Here is a 22187-nt window from a genome sequence, read left to right as displayed (position 1 = left end):
AAAATGTAGTCGGCGTCGGTAATAGCATCAGGCGGGCTTAATACTGCCTGATTGCGCAGTTGTAACCATAATACGTTTCTGTGAGCGTGTAATACAACATCTGCAGCGTGCATGCAGACGTAAGTGCAGTATGTTTGCAGACATGTTGTCCAGAACTTGTCAATAGCATAACGAAAAGGTGGTTGCACAATCGCTTTAATTTAATTTGCGAGCGCGAGAGCAAGGGATCGGTCCGCAAATTATTTTGCCAAATGGATTTTTACTAATCTTCCCGAAATGATTAATCTTGTCTCCGGCAAAAGTGCTCTTTGCTTGGTGCGTTTAGCCATAACTGTTCCCAAACAACAATATTGAACAGGCGACCAGTGCATGATTACGTGGTCGGAAATCGATAGGATCGAGGATGAAAGTCGGATAAAATGCGATGGTACGTGTGCTGAGCAGCCAGAGAAAAAGTTGTCAACTTAAGAAGCACTGAAGCAGGCCGACCAAAAAATCCCATATAGCTGGCGAAAAAATATGGAGCAAGCGCGCTCAAAAACACGAGTTGTCCTTGCAAATTTTTCGACAGGAAACGGCTGCACTGAATGGTCTACCGCCCAGTGTTTTCCATAAAAGCCGTGCTTGATTGAGTAGGCGACTTCCTGTTGAAAATTCGACATCTTTAGAATCTTTGCAGTATTGTTTACGCACAGACGGAGCGAAAACAGTCACGATATACCACCCAGGTGGTCCTGTAGATAAATTTAACCTTATAAACCATTTCATTGCTGACGACGGAAAAGTAGGTTGTCAATACAATTCTACAAACACCCGCGGCACTGGGTGGTTTAAACCTCCAGAATATTAAGTATAAGTCTCTATCCGATTTCGGATCCACAGGAGATGATCACAACTAGATGCTGGCAGATCTGTTCAACCTTAATTATTTTCAAGAGTCATAGAAAAGATATAACGTAGGTGTATATCAGTTGTTCAAACTTGACAAAACAAATGGCACTACTCTTGTCGTTTGGTCCACAAACGGATAAAAAACTAGAATAATAAGCTGAAGGTAAGCGTATAGAAGAAATGCCGACAACTGTGAACACACCGACCGGCTTGTCTTTCCAGCTGGCATTCAAAAGTGAGGTAATTACTAATAATTTACAACCTACTAATTTTTTCAATCATCCCTGGCGGCAGGAATGCATCTCCCGCGTTGCGTTTTATTTCGAAACGGCCAAATGGTTTTACTAAAAATGATGACTTAAGTGGTCACTTTTAATAAAAACATTTAATAAGCTTATTAACATGCCTGCTGGTAGTAATTACGTACTGCATATGCATTATTTAATTAGGCGATATCTGACGTTTTTGCTATGCGGACTGCAATCTCTGCCCAATTGATTATGAACCAGCGAAGTTTTGTACGAGTATTTCGGAAGACTTCACGTACCACTTCCTAATTCCACAGCTAGACGTAGTATGAAATGGGGTGTGCTATGAACCAAAAAAGCAAAACGGTGGGTAATGAATCCGTCGCTAATTATCGACCAAAACGATCCCACCATAAAATTATGGAAAAATGAAGGAAACCTTTGCACTTCTTGAATCGAAATAAGGTACATAATACTACTTTGTACCGATACGTGCATTATTTTGCTCTTAGACGCTCAATAGCCAGCACCTCAGTCTTCAGAAGTTTCACAACTACGGCGCAGAAATTTACTGTTATAATAATATTTACTGTAATGATAGTCTTCGAATTAGCGGAGAAGTTAAAATAACCCGGAAAATTAAACAACCGTTGTAAATGTGATTTGTCTTTAATATACAAAGTGTTTATAATGGATTTCTGCTATATGTATGTATTAGTAGATTCGTTGCTAAACCGCATCAAAAAACTACGCTTAATAATTATTTGCGTGCTGCACCGTACATAATACATGCAATGTACATTGTACAATGTAATTAAAGCCTACCTGCATAACGCAACAACAGTGCAACAAGATATCGCAGTCTGTGATCATGATTCTGCTCTGCTTCGTAGGTTATGACCTTATGTACTTAAAGTTTTCGGCCTGTGACCTTTGAAATAGCATTTCTATTGATTCAAAAACTTTCAAAATATAAATTTTCTACAGGCAGTTGCTGCACAAGCTTAACCAGTAATTATTGAAAAGGTCACAATTCGGCACTTATCCGCATGGAATTGCGCTTTTCAGTTGCGTAAACGCAATTGTTGCGCCCTTACGATTAAACGACATCCGCGCGATATTCCGCGAGAAGTCTGGCACGACTTAATGCACCCAGGCATATCAAACCACATTTTTGATTTGATTTTAGATGTATCTAGCTAACCGTTTCACGCTGTCAGCCCTAATTCGAGGTTTTCAAAATTTTTAAAGCTTCCAACTTTCCTAACTCAACTGGGCGCACAGAATTGCCACCATAATTTTGTGCAACAAAAGCCTTGGAACCTGGAATGATGTGTATCAACTATCGAGCACAGTACTACCGTCCCGGGGATTACCATTAATTTTATAAGACTTAACAGTATTTATATTAGACTCAAGCAGTCGGGAGTCCATTCGAAATACTTGGATACGCAAGCGATTCTGGATACGCAAGCGATTCAGAAAAATTGGGAATGTAATTTGCATAAATCGCCATTTTCAAGAGCTAGAACATTCTATTTAACGAACTAAGGTAAAGCCTCCATTTCCAGCAAATTAAAATAACTTAAAAGACACAGCCAAACATTAAATCTTGACCATATATAAGCAACTCAAACATTCACAGAATAAAACGCTTCAAGTTCACGCAACGAACGCGTCGGGTGTCAAATCTTTAATAACGCATGTGGCATGTCAGATCGTTCAACTCCATTCGCGCTGCATGGCAATGATAACCTTTGCAGGCAATCTTGGTCCAAACAGTGGATTCAACTGACATAAATATGCCACTAACCAGCTGTAAAAAAACGCAACATCTCATCCAAATTATAAAAATTTTAATACCATAGGATAAAACTAATGTATCAGCACAATTAAAGTATATGTAAAGGCTTTTACAAGAATAAAGAAATTAGAAACGTCGCCAAGCGCCAAGTTTCCGTTTCACTTACAAAGTGTAGCAGCAGACCGCCGTCAGCGCAAGCATCGTTCGTATAAGCCTACAAAGTAAAGAACACACGGGTGAAAATAATAAGTAAACAAAATATGTCCAAATCCAAACCTACGTACGTGACAAGACAAAGAGTTTAAAACAGAATAATACGCAAATTTAAACACTGGATCACTTATCAATTTTAAATTACGTAAGCATTTACTTTCCTTACAGCAAAGATTACAAATAGAATCTTAATAGGTCAATAAACTGGGAGTTCATGTTTAAAAAAATGTAAAAAAATCCCGAGTTCTGATTTCAAAGCCATATAGTCATATACTTATATGCAACCGCTCCTGCTCTCCTAACTTTCTGCTAACTTAGATTATACTTCTCTGGCGGCTGATTAAACAGACTCAGAAAGCAGTCAGAACGCTGCATTTCAATGTTAAGAGCTCTTAATTTTATTTCTTTCCCCTTGGCGAGTTTCAGCACTTTTAGGTAATAGTAAAATAGCCAATAGACTCCTCGAGTAGATGTAGAGTTATAACATAGCAGAAGCAAAGGCTCGGCCTGTACGAGCAAAAAGCTCACCCTCTGTCCGTATTTTTCGGAACCAGAAAGGGGCCCAGGATGCCAATAGCAGCCCAAAACAGGGTGACCACGATCATGGGGATTTCGATCCCCATCCTGAAGAATTCGGCAGAAACCTACGGAACAAACACACGCTGAAGCAGATATCACATGACTGGACTCATGTCGGAACCCAATGGTACAAGCATGCTGTGTAACACGCTACAACCATTTCAAAGGTTTTTCATGTTTCCCATAAAAGGCAGACGTTTCAATACATACCTTCACAAACAAAAAATAATCACCAAACTTCGAAGAAAAATTTAAATAAGTTTTGCCTGAACCCTTCTACTTCCAGCTGTATGGGCTTGCAGTCCTGGCAGAAAAGATAATCGATTTTTTGGATGGAGGCTCAAAAACATCCACAGGGGTGGCAACTTGCGACAGTGTATATTTGCTGCACAGTGCAAAGCGTGCACTTGCACCTGTGCAACCCTTGCACTGTCGCTTTGCAGCTGCCCGCTGCCGCACTAACTGTGACGGAATCGCCGCCCGCGCGGCAGAGAGCTGTTCGAATATAAACTACCCTTCGGGTGGCTGCTTAATGAGGAGCATGGCACCCTAAAATAAAGAACAAGCGCGAACGTGAAAACAGAAAGGACTCTTGAAGTGGAAACTGGAAGGACGCAAAAGGCAAAAGTACAAAACTGAAATATTAGTTTTGTTGTTACTACCGTAGTATTTCATTTCAATTCGATAATGACAATTTCTTCGTGCAAACAGCACATTTTCAGCTTGTTTCGGTTCCTGTGTTAGGTTTTATAGCCTTGGTTTAGTTTCGTCAGATTTACAAAATTTACGTACGAGGTACAGAAAGGAAAGAGTTGGCACCTCAGCTCTCCTGCCAGATCAACATGACGCAGTCGTTTTCGCCACCAAACAGTCCTTCGCAGAAACTCACCCAGACTTTCGGTACGTACCGTTCGGAGTCTTCGTCATCCATTTATAGCACGTTATCAGACCGCCATTTGCCACCCTTTTCGGACCCAAACTCACAGACGGACCCGGGACAGACGTTTTACATACTTGTTGCCTCGGATTGTCATCTGGGCTATGCTGACCGAGATGAAATGCGCAGAATGGATTCCTTCCAGTCGTTTGAGGAAGTTCTGGATACTGCAGTAGAACAGGATGTGGATTTCGTGCTTCTGGGTGGCGATCTGTTCCACGAGAACAAACCATCCCGTTTCGCGGCTCAACAGTGTGCGAACCTGCTGCGACATTACTGTATGGGAGACAGGAAGACAAGCGTCCAGTTGGTTAGCGATCCCGAAGTCAATTTTGCCCACATGGCTCCCATGTTCCGACGGTTAAACACGAAGGATCCGGATTTGAAGATTTCCCTGCCAGTGTTCTCCATCCACGGAAACCACGATGATCCTAGTGGATCGCGATATTTGAGTGAACTGGATCTCTTGCACACGTACGGACTGGTTAATTACTTCGGAAAAGTTGAGAATATTGGTAAGCGAAATTGCGAAAACGCTTCTGTTGGCTATATTTTCGGCACACGGCGCCAGTTTATTACTTCGTGGCTCTTGACTGCTGTGCCATTTTCCATATGTGGTTTGCGGCTCGGAGATTTTTGCCTTATGTTCTTGCTTTCCCCGAACAAGTCAAACCTGATTCTTGCTGTATTTAGCAGTAGTGTAAATTGTGGTTCGGTTAAAGTTTAGCAATATGAATAGTGTGAATACTGGTATTTTGCATTTTGAAGAAGCTTGATATACTTTAGTAGTAGAATAATGCGTTATTAAGCTTCGTATAAAAATTTTATTGTGCTAGTGGTGGCGGCGAGAAAAATGTGCTTTAATGAAAAATTGTCGTATTTTCAGAGGAAATCGAAATTGAGCCCTTGTTGTACAAGAAGGGTCGCTCAAAATTGGCCATTTACGGACTCGGAAGTATTCGAGATGAGCGGCTACATCGTGCACACATCCATGGCAAAGTGAAGTTCGTGGAGCCACCTGGTGGACCGGAGCAGTGGTTCGATGTTTTCATTTTGCACCAGAATCGCCCCTCTCTCCGCGGTGGTACCAACTACATTCCCGAAACATTCATACCGGATTGGATGGATTTAGTGATCTGGGGACACGAGCATGATCCCATTCATATTCCGGAAAAGAGTAAAGTGAGACGCTGCGACATACTTCAGCCCGGCAGCACTGTGGCGACGTCGATGAGCGACGGGGAAAAGAAGCAGAAATACTGCTATCGGTTGGAAGTGTGTGGAGGGAAGTATCGCACGGATCCGATTCCGTTGAAAACAGTGCGTCCTTTTGTTATGGAAGATATTGATCTGAAATTGGCTGGGTTAAAAAAAGATGACATTACACTGGGAACTATCCGTGCTGATGTCGAGAAGTATCTGACTAAACGAATGGAACGCATCATCCGGCATGTGGAAATTAATCGCGGGAAAAACAACCAAAAGAACCGCTTGTGCGTTTACGTGTCGACTTCGGCAACATTGAGCCTTTGAATCCGATTTTGTTTGGACAAAAGTTTGTCGGTCGGGTTGCCAATCCGCGTGACATAATATTACCAGTGAAGTCCAAGGAAAAAGTGCCTGCGAAGGATAAGAATCTGGGTAAAGCAGTTTATAAACCGACCATCGTGCTTGATACCGTTTCGATCGAAGATCTTGTGGTGGATTATTTCGTGGCCAAGTCGGACGAGATGGTTTTGTTTGATCCAAAATTGCTTACGGAAGCATTGCGCGAGTTCGTTCAAAGCGTGAGTTTTTTTGTAAACTGACAGTAATTAAATTGTACCTAGTTTGTAGTTTTCGGTGTTTGAAAGAATTTCCTTTTTCTTTACTAAATTTTTGGTTAAATAGAAGTATTGCTTTGTAGGACGATAAAGATGCAGTCATGGATATGTATGAATTCCAAAAAGGGCGCGTCGAAGAGTACCTATCCGAGATGGGAGAGACCGGTTTCGAATCAAAAGATCTGCGCGGAAATGTGCTGAAGTACCATACTGAGCATTCGGACATTCCGGCCTGTATCAAAGATTTCCGAGATTGGCGTGCAGCTAATAAAAAGCCTGTCAAGAAGCCAGCTGCTGCTGCCAGAGGACGGGGACGAGGGCGCGGAGGAGCCACCACTGCAACGCAGTCGCCACCTCGTCGGCGCAAAGCGAAAGTGGAAGAAATAACGATTGATGATGATGATAGCGAAGAGGAATACGTCCCTAGTAGCAGCAGAACAGCACGTGGTGGTCGTGGAGGACGATCGCGAGCTGCAAGTCAAACTGCGTCCACGCCTTCGTCACGCTTACCTGCTGCTGCTAGAGCCAGAGAAGGACGTGGTGCAGGATCTCGAAAACTTACAGAATATTTTGATGTCACTTAGTATTTCCACATTGATTTCTTTTTCGTGTAATGAATTATGGTGTTCTTGTTCTAGTGTGAGAACTACTATTGTGTTTTTGTATAGTCTGTACATACGAGAATTAGGAATCTGGAATAATCAGCTTATTGTGTTCCGTTATATTGCGTCGAGTTTTTATTGCTTCGTTGCTGTTAGCCGACTCGAGAATAAAATAATTAAACTGTGGTCGAGGATTTGACGGCGAATGTAATATTTGTAGTTAACGTTATTCTCGTATGAGCTATGGCACACTGCAGCATTAAGATTTAAAACGGTCAGACTTTACTGGCTCCACTCACAAAATGTGTGGCTTGTGGAAATGTCTACGGGATTGCGGCATGAACACTTAGGTCTTAGAAGCAGGCATCTTGGGTGTTTCATGGTATTGGTCAGCATGACAGCACAGCTACTTAAGTCAAATTTTTTCCACACTGACAATCTTTATTGAGCGGTTCCTCCAAAAGCGCACCACTGGGCCAGAAAAAAATCCGGCAAAAGGCAATTATTTCTCCCTATTTAACATTACATTCATCACAGTTTCACTATCTTCCCGATAACAAAATAAATGTAAGAACTAAGCATTTAATACTCTATAACAGAATGCCAATATTTCCGGTCTTCGCTCTGGTCCACCTTTTTCGCTTCCGAAACAGCATTAAGGGATTCGATCTTGCCCTCAATTTCTAACCATGAATACCGTGTATCGATCTGAAAAACAAAACTGCTAATAAGCATACTCAGGACGTACCGGCAATATTTATTCGGGATGGATTAAACTATTAGAATGGACTTAAATCGTAAAAGCTGAAGTAGAGTTTATATTACTTCCACTGCAGGAAGCCCACCTAACGGGTATATGTGTACCAGGTACTGCAATTTATGCACCAAAAGTGCATCCAAATCTTGAGAACGATACTACAGATACTAATCATAATACCTCAGTAAGATTTAAACTCTTATTTTATAATTCACAATTACCGCATAGAAACCGTGACGATGATGCGTAATCATTTGCACTCAACAAAGAGTACTGGTACCTCTTCTGATATGACGTGCTGCAGGTCAACCAGGACCTGATGGGCATCGGCTGCAATTGTCCACTCCATAAAGTGCGATTCAATTAAAACCGCTATCCATGTGATTCCCTACATAAATAAAGCAAAAATATCGTTTACTGCAGTAAAAGATGCAAATTTATGTGTTCGGACAGCATCTACCACAGAAGCACTAAACTGAGGGAAACTATTTTCTTACGAAATTAATGCACAACTGTTGTAAAGCGCCACGATGCAAAGAAAAACACGAAATACTGGTATCGTATGAATGATTTAGTAAATTATGTACCTCCATAGTGCAAGGATTATCGTGGAGATTTTGGAGAATAAATTCGGCTGCGGCAACTATGGAAATGAAAGGTAATCTTCGTAATCTACTAAGCATTTTTCCATAGTCGAATCGGCGGCACAAGCAAGCTTCCCTGTAAAAAGTTACAGCAAGTTAAACAGATCTTGCCATTGCGAATTTAAAGCTGCATAACGCCAAAGCAGTGGTACTTACAAAAGCGCATTTTCGTCATCCCTAAATGCGGAATCTCCTTTAGAGACTTTTCCATTTAAATCAGAGCTCCGTGCGCAACGATTTCTATTAAATGCAGACCAAAACTTATTGCAACGAGAACGAACAAATGAAAAGAATGTAATGTATGTACTCATGAACGACTGCCAAACATCTGGAGAGAAACCACTCGGGAACAAACTCCACATGTCGCACACACAAGGTCATATTTCGAATATCCTTGTCGTTCGCTGTCATTCTAAGAAATTCTAAAATCCAACAAATAAGGGATCAGTTCCAAATCACCCTGTTTTTTCTGCACTTAGATAGTTCCAAAATTCCAATGTGCACGTTCACCAGCGAAAAAGTACTGCCGATGCGCTGCGTGCAGTTATGGGATAAACTGCAGAACCTTAAACGGTCCCCGGTCTTCCATACCAAAGAAGACTAAAAAATAACTAAAAAACCATTAGGTTTTCTAGATTCACCAGAGTTTGCGTGAGATAAGAGCTGCGTCGACGTCTGCGCACTGTTCATTTGCAGGAGGACGGCATACAAATCGGGTGGCGCCGCAACATTGTTAATAATGTGCAATTCCTGAACAGTATCATTCAGTTCAATCTCAGAATTCATAAACCTAACAACGGAAAGTAATGTTTTTTAGCAAGAATCAGCCTGCTATGCCACCATGGTCGCTGAGCTTTACCTGGCCGCATCATCGGAATTCTTTAAGCCATTCGCTCTACTCTTTAACGCTTTCCTCTCAAATGCATTAAGCATCTTCCGCAATGTGGCCTCATCAATCGGCTCAACCTGTGAAGATATTGTTCCATCAAATGCTTTGTCGGAATTAATCACGAATGCCGGAAAGCGCTGATTTAAATTACAATTGGTACGGCATCAATCTTTGTGATCTCCTCTGAAACGTTTCCTCCCCTGCTGGTCAAAGTTTTCTTCAGTCCATTAGCAAGCTTCCGCATTTTCACTGAGGAATCGAGGTCTCCAGTCGCCCAATCATCGTTTCTCTTCTCGGACTTCTTAGTCTGTAGATTCATAGAAGAACTGAAAGAAACCAACGAGTTTTCGAGCATTGATATTTCAGTACATATCGTATACATACAGTATTTTCTGCAAACTTCTAAAAGACAGTTTTTAATGATCGGAAAAACATTACAGTACTAGCTAAAATAACGTTAAAACAAGAATTAAACCTCCGATTACTGATTTCAGGCACAACATAGGTGCCGATGTTTTACACATTATGTAAGGTGGAGAACTTAAGCACACTAACTGACTAACTGCCAGCACGTGCATCATCACAGCTGCAAAACACTGCGGAAATCCTCACCTTGGAATAGGGAATATCACCAATACTCATAACGAGGTGGAGGTCTCGATTTTGCTTTAAAATCTGAATACTCAATATTTAATAACAAACCAGGAGAAGTATTCCAAGGCTTTAGAAGAACTAACGGTGAGCCTACAGGATGCTATTCCAAAGCAGGGAAAGCACCGTAGTATCATAGAGTCAAATGCTTCGCACAGTATTATGAATAATGAAACGGCGAACCAAGGCTGCTGATTACTATCAACACTTATCAGATAGCAAAGTAGTAGCCAAAATAAAAAATGTCATTAATTTCTTGATCGATAAAAAATTGCTCCCACGCTTTCTGATATTTTATATTCAATTAAAATCATAATTTATTAAACGCCGATTCAGTGCCGACAACGGAAAAGCAAAGAATTTTGAAAAATTCAAGCCGCAAGCTTCTTTCGACTTTGTACAATTGTACGAGAGATTTTGCGGGTTTTAAACCGTACTCGAACCGTCTGTACAGTACTTACTGTGAGTACTTCCGTCTCTAGCGATTCCACTCAGCATTTCCGTCTCCATTTTTCAGAAATTCCATTGTTAATGGAATTAAACGGTAGTACCATAAATATGTACATGCTGCATTATTGAAATTTTGATTTGAAATTTGCTAGTTTCTGCCGTGTTCGTTTCCAGTTCCCACAATTGTAATACCGTACTACGGTAAGTATCCAGCACAAAAGTTCAGTTCATTGGAGAGTTTATGGAAGATCTCAACCCTTTTTTCTTATGGGTCGTGTTACTATGGTTTATTCATTTATTGGCCTTAGTATGAGCTATACAGTAAAATAAGAATTTTAAGTAAGACTTCTTTCCGAAAAACTCTTTGTATTGAGCGATCAGTTTATGCATTTGTGATTTGCTACTTTTATTTGCAGCTTTCTCGCTGCACCGGTATACCCGCAAAAAAAAAGTTCTGCTGTAAAGGACTAGAGCACGCCTTACGAGCGAGCTTGTTTCTCACTCACCCTTCCATCTGGATTTTGTTTGCTAAAACTCTGCACCCCCTCACGAAAAGCGAATGGCGGAAGAAATACATTATCACTACCACCACACGCATCGTCGTCATCACGGAGGGAACGACACCTCCCAAGAAGGCAAAGAAGCAGAGATTATTAAACCCGGACACAGTATGAAAGATACAGAAGGCCGACAACAACATGAAAATTACGACAAGAGTGATCATGGTACTGGTACAGTGGTACTCATGGGCTGTCGCACTATGTGTGAAACCGCGAATATTTGAAGTATAGGTTTCATGTATCTGTATGATAGGATGAACTTAACTATTTAACTAGTAAGTTAAAGTTACTACTCTAACATATATTATAAATTAAGCGCAGACTAAACAATAGGAGTATTTACATTAATGCTGTTTTTATTACTTATCAGTGTTAATTATTATCATTTTGTCATTTTCTTCAGATTTCAGCCTGTTGCTTTCTGCCTCGTAGTTTTCACCGCTCTGCACCCGAAAAATGTTACCTTAAACTAAAAACATCAAACTGAAATAATAAGCAACTAGACTAGTGAGCAATGAAAGTCTGTTTAGTACTCGTTTTGACTTTCGAATGGCAATGCGGCATTCCATTTGAATTCCGCTTTGAGAGTGCTTCTGGCTAGCGTGATCATGAGCATGCAAGGGAGAATAATTATTCGGTTTGTGGTTGTGATATTTTTTATTTCTGTTTTAATATTAGTGTACCTTTTGAACATCTTGCAGCCAGCAGCGCGATTAAAACCATGCTGCAATAGCCTGTGCACGATTTTGCAGACGAAGAGCAGCATGTGCCCAGGAAAGTCCCGGAAGTGAAGCTTTACCACACACGCTACTTCGAGAATCCTTTTCCGGAGTATTATGGGCAGCCAGTTGGCGATTCAGGGATAGCGTACCTTGAAGACGCGGTAACTTAAGTAAAAGATATAATTGCCCTAACAATTTTAATAGCCTTTTCTTATGACTGACCTTTTCCGCGCTTTGACCTTTCCCACGTGTAGCCGGGACTGCTGCGAAAGGTTTACCACTATTACAGCGAAGTAGATCTGACTGCACAACATGCAGACATCTACACTGGACTAGCAGGCGTTGCATATTCCTGCATGCGGATTGCTCAGACGCGGAACATTGCCGAGACGGATAGAGAAATGGCCGTTGGTCTAGGACGACGTCTTCTGGAGGCTGCACTGGTAGATACAGGTGAAAAAGACGACGGTTTCCTTATCGGTGCGCCGGGCGTCTTTGTTGTTGGGGCACTGTTTTACCACGCAACGGGGGAAGTTGAAAAAGCTGAACAATGCTTACTGACCTTTGCTGATTTCTGTAAAAATGTCGACTCTATTAAGCACCATAAATCCAGTGGGGATGAGTTATTTTCTGGCAGAGCTGGCTATTTGGCGGGTCTTCTGGAATTGTGGAAAGTTTTTCCTAATCACGAGGTATGACAGATAGTACTTCGGTTAATTTACACTTTGTAATTTAATTTCTTATTGCAAGTTAAATATTTGTATTGTAGATTCTGAAATCTATCGATGTGAAAGCTATTGTCGAAGCAATAATTCATTCTGGTCGCAAATACAGTAAAAAGCAAAGACTGGAGGATGTGAGCCCGCTGTACTTTTATCATTTTGATTCCGACTATCTGGGTAAGCGACTCCCGATGCCAATCAATTTTACCCGGTACGATTTTGCACGTTTGGCCGCAGGTCATGCTCACGGGGCGTCATTCATACTGCAAATGCTGCTGTCATTCCTTCCTGTACTGAAGCAGATCTCCGGTGCCGAAGAGGACATTAAAAAAAGCATTGACTATCTTATTGGTCAGCACGATAAAAGTGGCAATTTCCCGCCTGTGTTCGGTGAGAAACGCTTGGATCCTCATGATGAATTGGTGCACTGGTGTCACGGTGCTCCCGGTAAGCCAAATCCTGCTGCTCTAGGAACAACTGTAAATTTATATAGAAAAGTGCGATTATATTCAGATGTCTTATTTCTTTGAATCAGGTGTCATATACATGGTGGCGAAGGCTTATATGGTATACAAAGACAAAAAGTATTTGGATGTCTGCGAGCTGTCGGCCGACTGTATTTGGAAGAAAGGATTGTTGCGAAAAGGTAACTGAGATTTTCTAAATTATCTTGTGGTGTTTTGATAGTCGCGCGTAATCTAAAATAAAGATTTACGCCTTGTTTTGTCCAGGTCCTGGAATATGCCACGGAATTGCGGGAAACGGTTATGCATTTCTGATTATGTATCGTCTCACCGGACAGGCAGAATATTATTATCGAGCTCAAAGTTTCGCTGACATTATGTTCCATGCGAAGGTTCAAGAGAAATCTCGCACGCCGGATCATCCATATTCGTAAGATTTCGACTTGAGTAATAGGGATACTGCATAATGCATTGTTTTCCGGCTTCTAGGTTGTTCGAAGGTGTTGCAGGAAGTGCGTGCTTCTTGGTTGATCTGGTGAACCCTGAACATGCCCAGTTTCCATTTTGCGATATTTTTGCCAGTTTTTAACTTTTCTAATATTGTTTGATAACCTCTGTGACGGGTATCATTTCCTCTTTGATGTATGTCTTGGATTGTCTTCCCCAGGTTCACATCGCTTTTTGTCTCTTTCTGTATGATGACCTTGATTGTTAAGTGATTGATGATTCTTATAATTTTGCAAAATAATATTCAGCCTGGACACTGATGGATGAGATCGGAAGTGTAATCACTGTACACCTATGTGTGCTTTTCGCTTTCATACTAAATGTGTAGAGCTGGCCCATTAAAGGAAACAGCAAAAAAAGCAGCAAACTGAAAACCTTGCAGGAAAAGGCAAAACCCGAATTCTCAGCTCGCACACCGGAAAGTGGGGTATTGTCCTAACTTTATTGCAGGGAATCATTTATTGCAATTAAGTTGACACAGTAACAGATAAAATTGTGAATACTGCATTTAAATTCATCCTGGCAGTGCTGCATTTGTTATAGTTAGGTTCTGTCGTAAAGCAGCATGGACTAGATGAGTTGGTTTCGGTTTAGTCGTTTTATAGTAAGTCAGGTTTGACCAATGGATTTTGCGATTGCTATATGATTTCGCGCACAAATTACAGAAATTTCATAATCGCTTTTGTTTAATCGGTACCGATTAAGATTTTGACGTATGATGGCTGATGCCGATTAATTACATATTCGCCCAATAATCGAACCTTTTGTAAGGTTTTCGACTTCGAAAGGCTGATATTACCCTGCGGCTAATTATTCCAAACACTCATATGCATCCAGATTTAAAATGTTTTGTAGTTTGCTTCTATCGACAAAAACGACTCGCACTTTAGTAAATTGCAGTTTCGAAAGGTACAGCCTTGGCAAACGACCGATCTGTAGTCTACAGATAAAAATTATAATTAAATTATTTAGCAAGATAAAGGATTTAAGCGTTAAACCCGGAAACCCAGAATAAAATGCAAAAGAACAGCTCTCGAGTTTTGAACTTCAAAACGGTTGTCCAAAGTATAACCATAAGCACCGCAGCTCAATTCACAGGTTAATAATCGATAAACACTTCCGAAAATGGAAATGAGGAATGATTAGGATTGGTTAGATCAGCGAAATAGCAAGCCGTACCCGCAATTCCTTCATACAACCTAAGAAAAAAGCACACGAAAGCAATGCCTAATTCCGTTTACAGATACAGAAAAAGCAAATAACGAGCAAGACAAACTTACGAATAGGGATGGTCTGGCACGGTACATTTTTCTTTTGTGCTAGGCTGCAGAACTAAATCCGCAAAACATTCTGCTTTCGATAGCCATTCCACCTGACCAGTAAGTTGATACAGAAGAATAAAAGCATAACCATTTCCAGCAATACCGTGACAAATCCCTGGCCCTAAAAGGCAACAGTTTGGGAAGTCACCATAAACCGTCTTGAAAATTAGTGTAAGAGAATGTAAAGCAATGACACCCAGTACGCCATCGTTAAAACCGTTAACGATTAATGGTACTTGAAATAACGAGAACTATCTTTGTACCTTTCCGCAGCAGTCCTTTCTGCCACGTGATATTACCACAACTGATGCATGCATCCAAATATTTTTTGTCTTTCCAGACCAAGTAGGCTTTGGCTAGCATATATACCAAGCCTGCAAACAGTTCCGTTGTGACATGTTCGAGTACAACGCGTTCTTTTTAGTTTCTTCCTACCCGGAGCTCCGTGGCACCAGTGAATCAGTTCATCCCTGTCTTCACGATACTTCATCGGAAAATTACCACTCGGAAATTGCTGTTGCAACACGAAGTCAACGCTGCATTTAATATCCTCTTCAGCACCGGGAACAGCTTTTAACACACTGGGAAAGCATAAAAGGCAATGGTAAATGCCGGACAATCCATGCGCCGGACCTGTAGTGAAAAAAACACCTGTAGTGAAATTAACAATTTGAATCCTTCGTAAGGCACTGATAAGGCACTGACAAAATTTATACTAGTGAAATGTTTCTTATCAAATCTTATCAAACGTAAAAGCTAGCGGTTCAAAGAGGTGTAAATAGACAATTAAAGAGCTGTTTATCTCAGTATGATCATAATTCATAAAATGGAAATCTAATGACACCATATTTCATATCCCAAACGTACCTACAAAATCCATACCCATACAGTAGTAGAATAAAGGACACCGGTCAGTCAATCCACGGGATTTGCTGCATTTTCTGCCAGATTCCAGAACAGCCAAAATAATTTTCTTAACATCAACACCTTCCAGAATCTACCCAAACATATGCTCGTTACTTTTACTGCATTTGAAGGGCCACAGCCATGTTATAGCCGCAACAACGAACGATTCAAAATATGGGCAAACCTTGTTGTTTGGGAAAACTTTCCACAGCTCCAGAAAGCCCATCAAATACCCAGTACGACCAAACAACACTTCATCACCACTATTCTTTCCCCCAGCCAGATCGATATCCGCTTCCACAGTCTCGCACAGCTTCGCAAACGATTCCAGTGCACTTTGTGCGCGCTTCTCATCACCGAGCGTTTTGTAGAATAATGCTGCCACAACCGCTACGCCAACGGGTCCCAAAAATAAACCCTGATGTTCGAAGTTTTGCGCCTTTTGGGAAGACTGAATCAAGCGAGCTCCCATACCCAGCAGCATGTCTCGTTCGGACTGCGGAATTTTCATAGAAGCCACGCGGTTGCACGCGTAGGCGATCCCAGCAGTTCCTAAGTAGACGTCAGGCGAGGGTTCCGTTATGGGCACTTCGCTATAATGGTGGTAAATTCGCTGCATGGTGCCGAGTGCCGCTTCGGTGTAATCGTCCAGCGAATTGAGAGGCTCAGTGCTGAACGATTCCTCTTTACCCAGAAAGGGATTCTCCATGTAGCGCTCATGGCAAACCGACACGCATGGAATTTGGCGTTTACAGCTGCTACGTCGCCTAGTTAGTTCAGCGCCTAATAATCAGTTCTTCACATGATTCAAACTACAGCAGCAGTAAAGTTTCAAGCACTTACGCTTGGCAGTAGATCCAGCTGGAGAAGTGGCTACCACGTCCGACATGGGTACAGATCACAAATTAACGGCACACACAAAAACAGGTGACTTAAGAACGCCAGCGGCCAGTCTGGCAACAAAATCTCTCCAGACAATCTGATGAAGCAAAACCGGAAATGCAGTATCTACAAACTTCCACTTTTAGTAATGCAAAGAGTAATAAGATATTTTAATGCAAACCAATCTCTGGACAGAGTGAATAAAGTTGAAATACTTTGTAATATTATTAATAAGAAGAAAACCACAACACAGCATTATGACACAGAATTGTCTTACTGCCATCGTGGTAGGGTGACTGCGGCAGCGGAATTTTCCATGAAGACAATAGCCATCAGCTGGCTGCTATGCTAAGCAAGTGCTTACGTCGCGAATCTCGTTATTATTAGACTCCGGAAATCTTTTTTGCCATTTGTAATTTGCTTCGGTTTATCAAAATTTTTAATTCCTCTTTTAGTCTTTTTTTGTAGGAAATTCAGTCAGAATTTGAAAATAACGATTAATTTGATCGTTTTAGTCTAACACAGAAGTGCTTACAATGTTTGGATGGATTAAGAATCGCGTAAAACGGCTGCCTGGTGTGGGACACCTGTGGGGCCTCTACTTGTGGTACACCGGACACGAGGATGAAGCCTGGGATACGCTTCGTGCGGCCACAAAGAGTGCGCTGGTTGCTTTCTACGCCTACATTTCTGCTAAGCTGCCCATCCGGTGGGTTCCCAAGTGGATTCGTAGCCGCATCACTCAGGCTCTCATCGGGTATTTCGGAGTGTACATCACAGGCATCCTGGACGAAGAAACGCAGGCTCCAAAAACGTCCAGCATGTATTTAGGACGAGTTCAATGGGAGGGCTATTGGATCACCATAGAAAAAACCTTGGAGAATACCAGGATTCCCAGTTACGATTGGAAGATGTACTTCGAGAATATTCGTCTGCTCATGGAAGAGGCTTGGCCAGGCAGTAGTGGCGCTGTTGTAACCACCGGATTGAAATCCGATGTAGTGGAAAGGCTGCATGCTATTCTTCTTTCCAGTGCCAGAAGTGTGTACCTACAGCCGACTTTCCTCTAATAAAATTGCTAGGAAATATTCGATTTTTTCTTTGCGTTGTCATCTCTAGGACTTAATTTACACCCGTAATTTGTATTATAACTTTTTAACGTTTCAGGAATTTCGTTCTCCGAAATGGATAACATTGTGGGCCAGGTGATGCGCTCCTTCGCGTTTGAAAACCGGGAAAAAAGCCTAGATCCGCGTCGGAAAACAATAGATGCGTTGCGGGAACAATTTGGAATGAGCCTTCTGGGCGCTCTTTCGCAGATAGATCGTCAGATGTGATCTTGGTCATCAGGTTCTCCATTCTTCTGTGATTTGCATGAGTTCAAGGGTTGTCTATGCACTGAAAACGGTGCACTTGTAAATATTTTTTTAACTTTAAGCCGTGTTGTCTCTTTTACTTAAAATTAGGAAAGTTTCCAGCATGAAGCTGAAAAATGAAAATCCGGTTTTTATTATTTTATTAATTTTTATTTACTTAGTGCTTTTTTCATTGTTGAATGGGATTGGATTCTTTATTGTTGTTTTTATGTCACGCGTTTGAATAAAATTTAGTCTTGGGTGTGCCGCAGCTGATTTTCATTATTTAATAAATTAATGAAAAGTTGGCGGCACGATACCGTTTAGCCGCAGGTCCGCAGTTAAGTGCTTCAATAAATAAAGTTAGTAGAAACTCTTATACTTTTGCTAGTCAATTTAGGAGAAAAGGTTCTCACACAATACTGTAGCAGGACCTTTTGACGATGGTGATGGTGCATTTCTTTTGATCAAGATCCCATTGTGCTGGGACTTAAATACTAATTCACATGTCAGTTAGCGCATTATTAGCATAGGATACAGTGATACACGCTCTGTATTATTTATATTAGTTTTGATTTCAACAAAACTGTAGAATTGTGTAAGAATTGCTCAACTGTGCTACTGTACGTCATTCATTGAATACATTAATGAACACTGAATACATTTGCGGTTGATTAACTCAGGATTTATTTTTTCACGTAATTTTGAACATCGGTCAACGTGAATGGACCAGTTTTCAGTAATAACTTTCTGCCAACCCAGCCTTGCCATTTGTGTTAACTGTAAATCCTAGGTAATTAACAGTAAGCTACAGATTCTTAAAAAATGACTTAGATTACGTAAGCTTGAAGACAATGTTCTTGCAGTGCAAACTCCTCGTTAGCCCTACCTGCTGCGCATACTAAAGGTCACGAACCAGAAGTAAAACATAAAAATTAATTTTCGCGCTGTTATCAGAACTCCTTACTGTACTGTACTTGCGGTACTTATTGAATCTGCGCACCTTCACCTTACCTTATTACATTAGTTAAAACTATTGCAAACAATCTTATTTGAATTTTAGTTGCAAATGTACAGACTGTAAGTACAAAGTATTTCGGATAGACTCAACTGATGTCATTGTTTTTTGATATTTACTTAATGCGTGATTACTAATAACTCGTACGCACTCTGCACATTAACTAATTCTGTTATACCGGGTTTATAAGTTAAGCCGAACGCCGTGGTGTATCTGGTTCGAATCGTTCAGTTTCACTGACATCATTATTATTTATACTTACTCCATTAATGTGACGTTTTGCAAACTAACTATCATTATCAACCATCAGCTAGTGTTTGGGTACGAATAGACAGAAAAAAGTTATTCGGTCCATAACATTATGGTAATTGTAAATGGCTCGCTTTCGATAATTTACTTTTTGTTGACAAGAAACGTATTTCGTGCTGTCTGCATAATGTTGACTAGACACTGAACCCTCTGACAGTTCTTCAAGTCTGGTAAGTATATTTAGAACTTTCGATCGACTTCTGGAAGTATGTGTTGACGGATTCAAGTGTCTCTGTCATCAAAGAATTTATGTATTTAATTAGCACCGTTTTCACGCGTCCATAAAGTAATGCGCTAGCATGTTACTAAACCCCGGATCATGTAATAGTATTGCACACTGGTCGGTCAGTTGCTTAACATTTACTTTTGTCCACTAATGCCAACATTTACTGAGTAATATCTTATAATATTGGTGCATAATCCATAGTTATAAAAATTAAGTATTGTACTATTGTTGCATTATTTTGAAAGTGAAGTGACAAGCAAAATTTCAAGATACATGTGATATAGGCGGAATACTCGTAGTATTGAGCTTCTAAATCTTTTGGCCCACAAACTCATTGTTTACGGTGAATTAAAACTTAAGAACCACAATCTAACTAAAAACTGCATGTGTTTCTGTAGTGCCAACTGCCAAGTCAACTTTCAACGACCACTTGCATAAAGCATTTTAATAATTCCCTAAATAATCAAGCTAAAAGCTTCAGTAAATAGTTATTTACTTAACTTTTTATATTTGTGCAGTAGTGATGGCCATGAATGCTACGCAATATCAATTAAGTAAGTACGAGTACTGGAAGTAATTAGTTTCAAAACTTAATTTATTTTGGCAACTGCTCTTTGCCTTGGTTACCGGCTGATTTTTTGCAGATAACTGTGTTAAGCTGGCACAACTTCATTTGCGAGTATTTTATTTAGACTAAGGAAGGTCGCAGCAAGTATCGTTCAGAGTCACATTCACAAACGTTTCCTGATAAAATTATACCGCCATAACTGATTTGGTTTTACTCGATACTTCCGCCACATATTTTTCACGCCAAGCCTACGTATTAACACACAATGTCCTTATTGGATGGTCCAGACTGTCCTGTCTTGCCTGCCCGCCGATCTCATTCACCGCATTCCCCGAAAAAGGCGAACAAACATCGCAGCACTTCCAGAACCAAAATAACGAAAAACCATCCGGCTGTAAGTGACTGTTTGACGCACTCAGCTAACTGCAAGCAGGCATCGTCTACGTTGAATGTGTTTTATTGTGCAATTATTCCGTTTCACTAAGTTACTGCAAGTACTTTTGTGGAATACTGTTGTATACGTCGTTTAGTTTGGGAAGAATCGTTCCCGATCCCTCTCAAGTCGACGACATGGACACCGCAGCAGCAGCAAGGTCAACCGACAGAAGAACGACAAAAAACGCCCGAAACAGCTCAAGGCCGGCGTGCGCGGAAAGCAGCCTGCCAAGCGCCTGGGAACAACGAAGAAGCTGGGCAAAAATTATGTGCGCCAACCTTCTAAACTTTTAACACACAGCACTCGCATTAGGGCTTCTGATAATATTATTTTTTATAGCGAGCACCCAATGCGAAGAATCGAAATGGGAAGAAAAAACCACAAGTCAAAGCTCGACTAACGAAGAACAAGCCCCGCATCATCAAACGGAAAGCAGGATCGGCGCCACGCGCACACTGAGCTGTTGATGTCTGTCTAGTTAGCGCAAATATAATGCGTTGTCTCGTGTTCTTACAAAAAAATGCAAAGGTGACAATGAAGACCGACAGTACTGGAAAAATACCATGAACATAAATATTGTAATAATATAATTATTTGAATACAAAGAAATAGTTATAGATTCGTTTCCAGTATTTCTCAAGCGCTATGACATTGTTAGCTATCTACACTGCAGAATCTGCATGGTATATTGCGCTTGCTGTACACACGTACGTACCGGACCATAGTCAGGAATGTAAAACGGAAGAATGCAAAGTTCGAGAACAGTATATGCTTCAGCTGAAACACCCACGAAATCAGCATAAGTATCCGAATTGCCGAAATAAACCTGCTCCATTTGCCAGATTTTGTAAGAGCTGGATCCTGCAGGGCGTACCCATATTATTATAAAAGACATCTGGAAGCGCACACAGCTCACCCTTAATGGTCGGCCTCGGCACGATCTAATAAATTTTATTTTATTGTATTTTCCATGGAAGTCACATCAGTATCGTAGAAAATATTTTGCGCTGATTTAAATGCCATATTTAGTGCCTCATATACTTTTACGCTGGTGCACACTCAGTTCTTGTCGCTTAATGAATTCCGGTTGATTGTGATGACCTTTTCAACAGCCTCGCACTAGCCACATTTCCCGATCTGATCGGTTTGCAAAGTTATGGTACTTTTCTGCTTAAAATTCAGAAACACTTTGCTGTTATGAAATTTTTAATGAATACGGTGATACAAGATGGCTGCGTTGTTTGCCCTAGCATGTTCACTCTGAACCGAGGTGAGGATACAACTGTTGTATACATACTTCATTAACTGTGTTTAGTTGTTAAAAAAGCGAGTACATAAAAATAATTACAGCACACTCATAGTTATTTTCGCATACTCCCTGCGACGAAATAATAATTGTCTGTCAAGCTTTCATATGAAATGGCATACATACATACTACATACTAAAAAGCAGTGTTGTATCAGACGTGTGCCTTGGATGGATTGTCATGAGTGATTATTTAGGCACATCCGGTCCATGCTAAAATATGCTGTCATCCCGGTAAAGAACTCAAGGATTGTCGTGTGGCTAACAAAATCAATTCATCAATTTCTGAGTAATATTTGTCTAACCTACATGCGCATACGTATGCGTACCAACATCTACAGATACAGATAACATACAACTGATACAAGTATAGATAAAACTAACTACACTCTTGTA

At 40.8% G+C, this 22187-nt stretch overlaps 7 protein-coding genes across 13 annotated transcripts; 4 read left to right on the top strand and 3 right to left on the bottom strand.

Annotated features, from left to right (window-relative positions):
• Positions 1–2508: 2508 nt before the first annotated feature.
• Positions 2509–4102, bottom strand: LOC129588162 (V-type proton ATPase subunit e 2-like). The gene is made up of 4 exons (XM_055482284.1): positions 3946–4102; positions 3685–3800; positions 3110–3157; positions 2509–2955 (listed from the first exon to the last, which is right to left on the bottom strand). Exons 2-4 carry the CDS (start codon positions 3777–3779, stop codon positions 2862–2864), a joined length of 237 nt encoding a protein of 78 aa, XP_055338259.1. The 5' UTR covers positions 3780–3800; positions 3946–4102; the 3' UTR covers positions 2509–2861.
• A 274-nt stretch (positions 4103–4376) lies between these two features.
• LOC129588122 (double-strand break repair protein MRE11-like) lies at positions 4377–7252 on the top strand. The gene is given in 4 exon segments (XM_055482201.1): positions 4377–5187; positions 5559–6140; positions 6143–6459; positions 6579–7252. Coding segments are annotated over 4 exon segments (2010 nt in total). The 5' UTR covers positions 4377–4577; the 3' UTR covers positions 7080–7252.
• A 361-nt stretch (positions 7253–7613) lies between these two features.
• On the bottom strand, positions 7614–10662 carry LOC129588124 (uncharacterized). 5 transcript variants are annotated; one of them, XM_055482208.1, is made up of 9 exons: positions 10500–10662; positions 9539–9713; positions 9358–9464; positions 9140–9288; positions 8806–8920; positions 8655–8738; positions 8442–8574; positions 8135–8242; positions 7614–7805 (listed from the first exon to the last, which is right to left on the bottom strand). In XM_055482208.1, exons 2-9 carry the CDS (start codon positions 9704–9706, stop codon positions 7680–7682), a joined length of 990 nt encoding a protein of 329 aa, XP_055338183.1. In that variant the 5' UTR covers positions 9707–9713; positions 10500–10662; the 3' UTR covers positions 7614–7679. The 5 variants fall into 5 exon arrangements, with proteins under 5 accessions (XP_055338183.1, XP_055338185.1, XP_055338182.1 ...); XM_055482210.1 differs by having other exon boundaries at positions 9539–9694; positions 10500–10661; XM_055482207.1 differs by lacking the exon at positions 10500–10662 and adding an exon at positions 10000–10419.
• On the top strand, positions 10583–13735 carry LOC129588123 (lanC-like protein 3 homolog). Of its 3 annotated transcripts, none has more exons than XM_055482204.1 (9): positions 10583–10689; positions 10905–11213; positions 11801–11931; positions 12025–12462; positions 12540–12669; positions 12730–12939; positions 13028–13138; positions 13224–13386; positions 13446–13735. In XM_055482204.1, the coding sequence occupies exons 2-9, from the start codon at positions 11048–11050 to the stop codon at positions 13543–13545; spliced, it is 1449 nt and encodes a 482-aa protein (XP_055338179.1). In that variant the 5' UTR covers positions 10583–10689; positions 10905–11047; the 3' UTR covers positions 13546–13735. The 3 variants fall into 3 exon arrangements, with proteins under 3 accessions (XP_055338179.1, XP_055338180.1, XP_055338178.1); XM_055482205.1 differs by lacking the exon at positions 10583–10689 and adding an exon at positions 10719–10827; XM_055482203.1 differs by lacking the exon at positions 10583–10689 and having other exon boundaries at positions 10834–11213.
• Positions 13736–14216: 481 nt separating this feature from the next.
• LOC129588125 (lanC-like protein 3 homolog) lies at positions 14217–16805 on the bottom strand. The gene is made up of 7 exons (XM_055482212.1): positions 16535–16805; positions 15876–16474; positions 15653–15782; positions 15221–15418; positions 15049–15159; positions 14744–14906; positions 14217–14662 (listed from the first exon to the last, which is right to left on the bottom strand). The coding sequence occupies exons 1-7, from the start codon at positions 16578–16580 to the stop codon at positions 14563–14565; spliced, it is 1347 nt and encodes a 448-aa protein (XP_055338187.1). The 5' UTR covers positions 16581–16805; the 3' UTR covers positions 14217–14562.
• A 147-nt stretch (positions 16806–16952) lies between these two features.
• Positions 16953–18189, top strand: LOC129588166 (uncharacterized). The gene is made up of 2 exons (XM_055482288.1): positions 16953–17614; positions 17741–18189. The coding sequence occupies exons 1-2, from the start codon at positions 17110–17112 to the stop codon at positions 17908–17910; spliced, it is 675 nt and encodes a 224-aa protein (XP_055338263.1). The 5' UTR covers positions 16953–17109; the 3' UTR covers positions 17911–18189.
• A 1936-nt stretch (positions 18190–20125) lies between these two features.
• Positions 20126–21044, top strand: LOC129588164 (uncharacterized). The gene is made up of 3 exons (XM_055482287.1): positions 20126–20443; positions 20580–20753; positions 20825–21044. The coding sequence occupies exons 1-3, from the start codon at positions 20315–20317 to the stop codon at positions 20942–20944; spliced, it is 423 nt and encodes a 140-aa protein (XP_055338262.1). The 5' UTR covers positions 20126–20314; the 3' UTR covers positions 20945–21044.
• The last annotated feature ends 1143 nt before the right edge of the window (positions 21045–22187 follow it).

The sequence above is a fragment of the Paramacrobiotus metropolitanus genome, unplaced genomic scaffold (assembly GCF_019649055.1).
Source record: "Paramacrobiotus metropolitanus isolate TYO unplaced genomic scaffold, Prichtersi_v1.0 Parri_scaffold0000028, whole genome shotgun sequence".
Taxonomy (NCBI): domain Eukaryota; kingdom Metazoa; phylum Tardigrada; class Eutardigrada; order Parachela; family Macrobiotidae; genus Paramacrobiotus; species Paramacrobiotus metropolitanus.
Note: the sequence above shows the minus strand (reverse complement) of the source record. Positions and strands in the feature narration are given on the sequence as shown.